The sequence below is a fragment of the Chanos chanos genome, chromosome 12 (assembly GCF_902362185.1).
Source record: "Chanos chanos chromosome 12, fChaCha1.1, whole genome shotgun sequence".
Taxonomy (NCBI): domain Eukaryota; kingdom Metazoa; phylum Chordata; class Actinopteri; order Gonorynchiformes; family Chanidae; genus Chanos; species Chanos chanos.
Genome location: NC_044506.1, coordinates 20,059,702 through 20,069,450, shown reverse-complemented (window position 1 = coordinate 20,069,450; position 9,749 = coordinate 20,059,702). Strand labels below are relative to the sequence as shown.

The following is a 9,749-nucleotide window of genomic DNA, read 5'->3' as shown; positions in this document are numbered from 1 at the left end:
ACACACACACACAGGCCGTCAGCACACACACCTACAACCTCTACACACACACACACACACAGGCCGTCAGTACACACACCTACAACCTCTACACACACACACACACACACAGGCTGTCAGCACACCTACAACCTCTACACACACACACACACACAGGCCGTCAGCACACACACCTACAACCTCTACACGCACACACACAGGCTGTCAGTACACACACCTACAACCTCTACACACACACACACAGGCTGTCAGTACACACACCTACAACCTGTATACACACACACACAGGCTGTCAGTACACACACCTACAACCTCTACACACACAAGGCTGTCAGCACACACACCTACAACCTCTACACACACACACACACACACACAGGCCGTCAGCACACACACCTACAACCTCTACACACACACACACACAGGCTGTCAGTACACACACCTACAACCTGTATACACACACACAGGCTGTCAGCACACACACCTACTACCTCTACACACACACACACACAGGCTGTCAGTACACACACCTACAACCTCTACACACGCACACACACACAGGCCGTCAGCACACACACCTACAACCTGTATACACACACACAGGGCATCAGTACAAACATCTACAACCTGTCTGTCTTCCCTCATCCATGGCAGTTGGCTTGACAGTTGAGATCAGTGAAGTTAGCCCATGTCTCCTGTGTGATGTCTGAGGCCTGTCAGTCATTGGTTCTCCACAGTCTGGGTTGTACAGTGAGACACATGGTGTAGTGCTCTTAGAAGACAGTGCTGTTTCCTTAACTCTACATGTCGAGACACACGTGTCTGACTGTGAGACAGTGAGACAGGTAGAGAGAGAGACGTGGGACTGCTCACACATGACTGTCTCTCAACCACACTCCAGCAAGTGTGGCATAGCTGAGATCTGATTTCCTGTTTAAACAGAGACTTTTCATTTTAAATGCCTTTTTTTTGGGGGGGGGGGGGGGGGGGGGGGTTACAAGGGTGCACACCCACAGTGAAGTCTGATGGGAAAGCAGTTTAATAAACTCCAAGTCTAGCCCTAATCAAACTGTGGTATAGCAAGATAATGTCAGGTCCTCCACAGAGGATAAGATGTTAGCTGTAATTTTTAGTCTGGTAACCGTCAGTGTGGACCTGATTAATATTTTAGCCTATGAAATGCATCATCCTCGATTAAAATAATTAGAGGTCCATTAACTTACCTTTCGACATCTGAGATTTTGAAACAAAGCCATGTTCGCGATATATTAGGAGCATAAATTCCCATTTCAGTCTGGACAAGCAAGACTTAATGAGAAAATGGCCATATCCTGCCACTGAAAATACCATGGATACAAAACAGTCACATGGACACACATATAGGTCTAGAAAGTTCTGGTGTACTACAGTAGTTTTAATTCCGTGTTACTTTATATAATAATAATAATAATAATAATAATAATAATAATAATAACCCCCCTCTTTTTCTTTCTCTCTTTCTGTCTTTCTGCTCTTTGTTTTTTTTACCTCTTTCCTAAGCTGGTTCAGCAGCAGGCCTTGGTGGCCCAGTCCGCGTACCTGTCCCCAGTCGCCACCGTCGCCGCTGTGCAGATGCAACAGTTGGCAGCCATTAATCCCAGTAGCATCATAGCCACTCCCATCGCGTCGATCACGCCCTCCTCAGGTAAACCCCCGATTTAAAAAAAAAAAACCAAAATCTCACCCAAACCTCCGGTCTGGTCTGGGATTAAGGTTGTGAGATTGTTCTAGAACATGATCTCTTCGTGTGGTTCTTTATAAATCTTTTGAATGGTAGCTAGAGTTATTGTAAAAGCTTTGCAACTTCGTATCTAAAGTTGCAAAGACTCTCTGAGGTCCGTGGCTTATTTGAGCCTTGGAGAAACGGGAAAGTTAACAGGGTGTATCTGTGGAAAAACTCATCATGCTGTGAACCCACATCAGAGGACAGAGAGTCGGCAAACGTCCCTCGTGTTTTTCATCTTCTCTTTCCCTAAGTGGAAACTGAGTAAAACGTTTGTTAGGGGAATACAGGCTGATGTAGGTAAGAAGTGTCTGGTGTTTTTTTGGTTTTTGTTTTTTTTTTTTTGGTAAAGAGCCTGACTTTGATCAAGGTGATGTTGTTGATTTGCTCATGTAGGTACAAGCACTCCTCCAGCTATAGCTGCTACACCCGTCCCTGCACTGCCTCCGCCAATCTCAGTCAACAGTTACCCTCCGCTCCCGGCCCCGCCCAACGGACAGTCGGCATCTGAAACCCTCTACACCAGCGCAGTTCACCCGTACCAAGGTCAGGACTCACCGCCACCTCCCATCCAAATTCCTGCCTGTATCCGATTATGCTGCCTCCTCCCTCTCTCTCTCTCTCTTTCTTTTTCTCTCTCTTTCTTTCTCTCTCTTTCTTTCTTTCTCTCTCTCTCTCTCTCTCTTTCTCTCTCTCTCTCTCTCTCTTTCTTTCTCTCTCTCTCTCTCTTTCTTTCTGTCTTTCTCTCTCTCTCTCTCCCTCTCTCTTTCTCTGTCTCTTTCTTTCTCTCTCTCTCTCTTTCTTTGTGTCCAGTGATTGGCTCCTCCCATCCCTCATCCCTCTCTCTCTTTCTCTTGCAGCTCAGAGCCCTGCTCTGGATCCTCTCCAGCAGGCCTACACTGGGATGCAGCACTACACAGGTGTGGTGTGTGAGACAACCTCCACAGCCCCTCTATCACACTCTATTTCCTCATTAAAGTCCATTTAAAGTGTTTGTATTGAAGAACATCTGTCCATCCTCTTCCTTAATTATACTGAAAAATGTGTGTTTGTGTGTGTGTGTGTGTGTGTGTTTTTAAATAAAATAATCTATTTTCACATTGCACTTTCAGTATCGCGTTAAACTCGTCTGCTGTTTTGTCTTGACTCCGTGTCTAGCCACGTATCCTGCTGCCTATGGATTGGTCGGCCAGCCGTTCCCACATCAGCCCACACTCGTTGCTCAGCAACCGCAGCAGCCACAGCAACTGCAACAGCGAGAAGGTAAATTTATGGCTGCCAGGGTAACGGAATCGCCGGCGGCGTTCCTCTTTCCGGAGCGACCGTCCCTGTCCCTCTAATTCCCATTCAGTTCCGCGGCCCCGTGTCCGTCCGCAGAAACCCGCGAGAGGACAGCGCGGAACGAACGAGAGCCGAATGGTTTCGTCTCCTGTGGTCATTTTAAATTAGCGCTGCCTGTCAGTGTCGGCGTGTGTAAAATGTGCTGACAGTTACTGCTACGAATGCATTCAGAATGAATGAGAAGCTCTTAATTAGATGACCTGATGCTTTAATAAGGCCAGACATTTGACGGCACAGTTGTAAGCACTGTGGTTGACTTGCTCTTGCTCATTGTCAATGAACAGTCATGAATTATTCATAAATTATATACTCAGGTATAGCTTCAGAATATTCATATCGCCATCAACAAGCGTAACAATATTCAAACCACATTATACCTAAATATAATTATATTTAGTTTTGGTGATGAATAAGTTTATATAGAATATAAATTTGATTTCTTACTGATGCATCTCTACACTTATTGATTTCATTAAAAATCAGAATATCTAGCTGCAATGCCAGGTAATTATTGAAATGTTTCTTTTAATTTTTAGAAATATTTCTTTGTTAATTAATTGAGGGAAACACACCTGTGGCTCCACTTGTGTTATATTTGTAACTCAGGCTTAGTGTGCCCCCTGTTGGTCCACCAATAATGTCAGTCACTCATTTTCCATTTACTGTCATTTTAAATATTCATGTCCATTATGGACACAGTGAACACAGCTGGACTGTCCCCAGATCAGATCTGTCAGTTACTCTTTTTCCATTTACTGTCATTTTAAATATTCATTTCCATTATGGACACAGTGAACACAGCTGGACTGTCCCCAGATCAGATCTGTCAGTCACTGTTTTTCCATTTACTGTCATTTTAAATATTCTTTTCCATTATGGACACAGTGAACACAGCTGGACTGTCCCCAGATCAGATCTGTCAGTCACTGTTTTTCCATTTACTGTCATTTTAAATATTCTTTTCCATTATGGACACAGTGAACACAGTTGGACTGTCCCCAGATCAGATCTGTCAGTCACTGTTTTTCCATTTACTGTCATTTTAAATATTCTTGTCCATTATGGACACAGTGAACACAGCTGGACTGTCCCCAGATCAGATCTGTCAGTCACTGTTTTTCCATTTACTGTCATTTTAAATATTCTTGTCCATTATGGACACAGTGAACACAGCTGGACTGTCCCCAGATCAGATCTGTCAGTCACTCTTTTGCCATTTACTGTCATTTTAAATATTCATTTCCATTATGGACACAGTGAATACAGCTGGACTGTTCCCAGATCAGATCTGTTTCACACTGGACTGATCTCATGGCATCTGAGAGATGTTATTATTGTAACGATCCACAAGGATTCTGTTATGGATTCAGATTCTCTGTGATGCACATGGTTTGTCTGGCTTGCCTCAGACTGACCCATTCCATTCTCACAGGACTACTGACACAGACACAGACAGTTCTGTCCTCAGACTGACCCATTCCATTCTCACAGGACTACTGACACAGACAGTTCTGTCGTCAGTTCCATTCTCACAGGACTACTGACACAGACAGTTCTGTCCTCAGTTCCATTCTCACAGGACTACTGACACAGACACAGACAGTTCTGTCCTCATGTGGCCTGGGGTTGACTTATTTTAGCCATCAATGTATGGGGATCATGCCTTTTCATCATAAAGAAAAGATCAAAGTGTCTGTTCACACATTGACAGGAAACCTTAAAGAGAGGATTCAGCTGGAAGACAAAAATCAATATCCACCATTTCCCACCTGATTGATTGATGTTTTGTTAATTTGCTGACTTCTTCAGGTGCAGATAATATACATTATAAATATGGATATTACTGAAACAAACTGTTGCACTGTTAATTTTCCACGTCTAGTCCCACTTGCATCCTGATCAAACAGAGAGAAAAGAGGAGTTTTTGAAGGTATCGTCATCTCTCTATACTGTAACAGACTGATTAAAAGCTGCCTGGGGTTCTCGATGACCTTTTGTTACTCTAGGGCTGTGCGTGACCTTTTCTAAATCCAGTTCATAGTGGTAATTTACTGTAATAATGTGTTGTCATAGAAACAAAGGAAATAAATCTAGCGAGGTCGATACTTTCCGACATTAAACATCGACCAGGGTGCGTTCTCATCTGTCGTCTCTGCAACGGACTGAAAGCAAAGCGGCATCTCAGAAGAGCTGTCATTCTTTCCCTCAAATCATAAATCACATAAAAAAAAGTGTAAGAGACTTAATGTTCTTTTGAACTCATTAAAGTGAATGATCGCAGCCGTCTAACCATCTGTCCTTTTCCTGTTTGGCTTTTGTTTTTCGCCTTTAGGTCCAGAGGGCTGTAACATTTTTATTTATCATCTGCCTCAGGAGTTCACCGACTCTGAGATACTGCAGATGTTCTTGCCTTTCGGCAACGTCATCTCAGCCAAAGTGTTTGTCGACCGCGCCACCCACCAGAGCAAATGTTTTGGTATGATGTGTGTGTGTGTGTGTGTGTGTGCTTTTGTCCATGCGTAAAATGGTGCGTGTGTGCATTAATTGTCAATTAGATATATGAGATAAATGATGTTAGTGTGCGTGTGCGTGTGCGTGTGTGTGTGTGAGTGTGTGTGTGCGCGTGTATGTGTTGATTAGACAGATGAAATCTGTGTGCGTGTGTGTTTGTACATGCTTGTTGATTAGATTGAAACACCATTTCCACATTATTCCAGGACACACTGGTGTCTTTTAGGTGCCTCTCTTAGGCTTGTCTTTGTTGTGAGCCGTGTGGGTGTGTGTCTGAGTGTTACTCTGACTCCTGTTACAGGTTTTGTAAGCTTCGATAACCCTGCCAGCGCCCAGGCTGCCATTCAGGCCATGAATGGCTTTCAGATTGGCATGAAAAGACTCAAAGTGCAGCTGAAGAGGCCAAAAGACGCCAACCGCCCGTACTAAGGCAGAGGTGAGTGAACGGATAGGGGAGAGAGGACAGGACAGTTTTCATACTGACAGGAAGAGTAGCAATATCTCTCCATCACAGACCTAAGAAACTGTGAACAGTTTTTTTGTTTGTGTAGCCCGTTCTCTTCTCACTGAAACATGTGATCTGCCGTTAAAAGCATTGAAACAAATTGTGTAAATAACCTAGTCTGATATTCCACACATACCCATCTGTGCACTAAAGCTACAGCCAAAAGCAGACTTTTATTTTAGAAAGCAGAAAGCTCAGTTGTTTAGGACAGGAAAAAAAGCTAATGGCTATATAAACCTAAATTATACATATAAACTAAAAAGAAAAAAAAAAGAAAGAACCTAGTGATCATTTTAATACAACTGATATGAAGTCACATGATTAACTTTTATTTTTTTATGTATTGTTTTTTTTTTTGTGCTGTGTCATTTCTCATGCAAACAAACTAACAAACAAACAAACAAACCAAATGACATCATGCCACACCCAAGGCTGCCCCGTCCAATCATAACTGGTGTGGAGACCACGTCACTTTGGCTACGGTGACCTAGCAACCAATAAAGCTCCCCCCCTCCTCTCACAGCATTTGTTGTAAGTTGATTGGCCTGTGTTGGTTGCCGTGGCGATATTCCTGCCTGTGATGGTTGCCATTAGCAGTTTTGGTTTTGTTTTTTTTTGGCCCTGTGTGGTTGTCCTCCATGCTGACAGTGCATGGCGGGTTACTGTGTTGATGATGGATTGTGTTTGTTGCCTTGTGATTTTTGCTGTATTGTAAAATACTGATCAATAACGGACACAACATTTGAGATTACAGTCAATGTTAGCAAAGCTGCATTAGCCCTTTCAATAACACCAAGCTGTGTGTGTTACTGCTGTAATGACATTAAGCAGTTATAGATACTGTTGTAGTTTTGGGCAAATTTTGTTTTTGATCAGTCTCCTGTGTGTTTTGTATGGTCATGATTCTATTTCTTACAAATACACCCTCCTGTGGTCTGCTAGTGTTTTAGTTACTGTGAGTGTTGGTGGGGTGTGTGTGTGTGTATGTGTGTGCGTGTGTGTACGTGTGTGTGGGGTGATGCTGGACCAGAACAGCACAGTGCTATTGGGTGTGTGTGTGTGTGTGTGTGTGTGTGTTTGTGTGTGTGACATGGAGAGTCAAAGAGAGGATATGCATGCACTGGAACGCATGTGAGTGACAGTGTTAGGTGGTAAGAATGTAACCTTGTGTGTGAGTGCGTGTGTTGAGAAAAAAAAATAACATTTATAGCACCTCTCAAACTTCTTAGCTGAAGTTCAACCTTCTTAGCTAAAGTTTGAGGTGAGAGCGTGTGGTTGTTATGGTTACACAAACGACACATTGTGCTGACGAAAAAAAAAAAAAAAAAAAAAAAAAAAGAACAGCATTCTCCTGTCAGCGCAGTTTTCCTCTGTAGGAATTCTGGGTTTTGTTTCAAACACAGGTCTGACAAACACGTACGGAAAAGACATAATGCTTATCACACGACAAATATTTTTTCTTTATGAAAATGGAATTTTATGCCATTGAAGGATATTGTGTACACAGCTGATCTGTGTGGTCTGTTACATCACAGTTGTTTTACATCCGCTGTAACCCAGCATTCCTATAGTGCATGTTGGAACTTTTGTGCCTGCCAACAGTATGTTCCCATACTCCTGTCTGAAACACACACTCTCACACACACACGGACAAATTCTCTGTCTTTCACAAATTCTTTCTCTTTATTCACTGCATGGCACTATGGTAAGGAACAGACTGTCATGCACAATAATGTAAAACACAACTCATTCAATCAGTCTTTCACCTACGCTGCTGATTAAACAGTTCCTACAGTCTAAATCATTCTTCCCCCTCCTCTTCTCCCTATTCACTCTCTCTCTCTCTCTCTCTCTCTCTCTCTGTCTCTCTCTCTCTCTCTTTATCTCTCACAGGACAAACAAGAGGAAACAGAAGAAATTTATTTGAGTAAAAAAAAAAACATTTTATTCTTCTGTTTAACACAAAAAAAAACAGAAAAAAAGAAGGAAAAAAAAAAAAAAGTGGTACCAACAAAATCTTTTGAAGAACTGTGTCAAGTGTGAAGATTAACAACACAGACTGTGTTTAGCACCTGGGTTCATCCCAAATATTCCCCACGCAGTCCCCAGCTGTACTCTTAACTATACTGGACAGGAACACCCAGATTCTGACCCAGAGTCTTCACTGACTGGCAACGCTGCCTACAAAACCTCTCAGGCCCTATCACTGCAATTACTGTACACTAGCCCCATTATATCTCTCCTTTCTGTTCTCATTAACTCTTAACTGTTACACATTGCACTCAGAAAACAACAGCAACAACAACAACAACAACAACAACAACAAAAACCCCAGGACAGTCATGTGATAGTTCAGAGACTTGCTGTGGCTCTGTATGACGCTATAGACATTCAGAGGGAGAGCTGAGGATGACATATCAGTGTGGCCTGGTGACCAGACTGCAGAGAGGACTTGAAGGGAAGTACCAGGGCATCGTAATTTATGAGCAGAGGCAAGTCTGACCAGTAGGGAACCTACACAACAACCACTCACCCTTTCCAGATGTTGCTGGCCTTGTGTGTTGCTGTAGAGGTTGAGTCAGGGAAACTGGGTTTCAGGGGATCGTCCGGTACAAATGGTCTGTGACTACTGATGGGGAGGACCGTCATGTGAAAAACAAAAGAATTCAAAACATTTCTAAAAAGTATTTCTCTGAATATCACCATTTTTGGTGTGGATGATTATAATTACTGCATTTTGTTGGAGATAACCCAGCTTTATATTTATTATTCTTTTTTTTTTCTTTTTTACAGCTAAATTATTGATTTCTCAAAGAGGTTGGCTGATTTTTTTTTTCTTTTTTGTAACTTAAGAAAATAGGGGTTTGACGGTCTGCAAATCCATGAATCCATGTATTTTAGAGTTTTTATTTATAGAATCAATGAACAATCATCATAATCCTCTATTTATTTTATTCAGCTTCTGTTGTTTCAGTAACAATAGTAATAATAAATTTTGGATCTGTATTTTGTGTATTGTGTGTGTGTGTGTGTGTGTGTATGAAAGGCAATCTGCCACTTAAACTGTATTCCACATTCTTCTTCTTTTTTTTTTCTTTACGCATGCAGCGGCAAAGGAAAAAGAAGGAAAATGGGCAACAAAAACTTCCCAAACTAACATCAGTAATAATTTATTGTCCTGTTTGCAGTCGGGGAAACTGACTCACTGCCTGGACAAACCACAGTGGAGCAGAAATCCAACAGTGTCTCAGTATTCCAGATAATGTTACCCGTTTATGAAATGTCAGTGACTGTTTTTTCCTCATTATGTTTGAGTCGAAACAATCAACTGCGGTGCCTCCCCAAGCAAATTTGCATTACCTGATTTATAAGTTAGTGTAGTGTAATTGAAAGCACCCCTCACATATTATAACATCCTGTAGAAGTCTACATGACACAAACTATAAATGTGAAGGGAAAAAATGGTCGAATCGAATTTATATGCACTAACCCTCAACATTTTATCAGTGTAGACACGTAAAAACTGACGTGCTTATACGAATTTCCCAACACGCGTTTGACCCGGTTGGCTTTCCATATGCAGTTGACTAGAGTTTGGCTCTCTACGTTGCATTGTCGTAAATGGCAGCT

The 9,749-nt window shown here is 42.2% G+C and overlaps 1 protein-coding gene across 3 annotated transcripts in view; it reads left to right on the top strand.

The window, feature by feature from the left end:
- The window catches only part of celf3a (cugbp, Elav-like family member 3a), a 22,433-nt gene extending 16,390 nt beyond the window's left edge, over positions 1-6,043 (top strand). For 2 of the 3 annotated variants that reach the window (XM_030789494.1, XM_030789493.1), the window contains exons 7-12: positions 1,540-1,684; positions 2,159-2,308; positions 2,623-2,682; positions 2,921-3,025; positions 5,436-5,579; positions 5,916-6,043. In XM_030789494.1, coding sequence (XP_030645354.1) covers positions 1,540-1,684; positions 2,159-2,308; positions 2,623-2,682; positions 2,921-3,025; positions 5,436-5,579; positions 5,916-6,043 — 732 coding nt within the window. Of the gene's footprint in view, positions 1-1,539; positions 1,685-2,158; positions 2,309-2,622; positions 2,683-2,920; positions 3,026-5,233; positions 5,249-5,435; positions 5,580-5,915 lie in introns of all 3 variants that reach the window. The other variant, XM_030789492.1, reaches the window with a different exon arrangement.
- Positions 6,044-9,749: the final 3,706 nt, after the last annotated feature.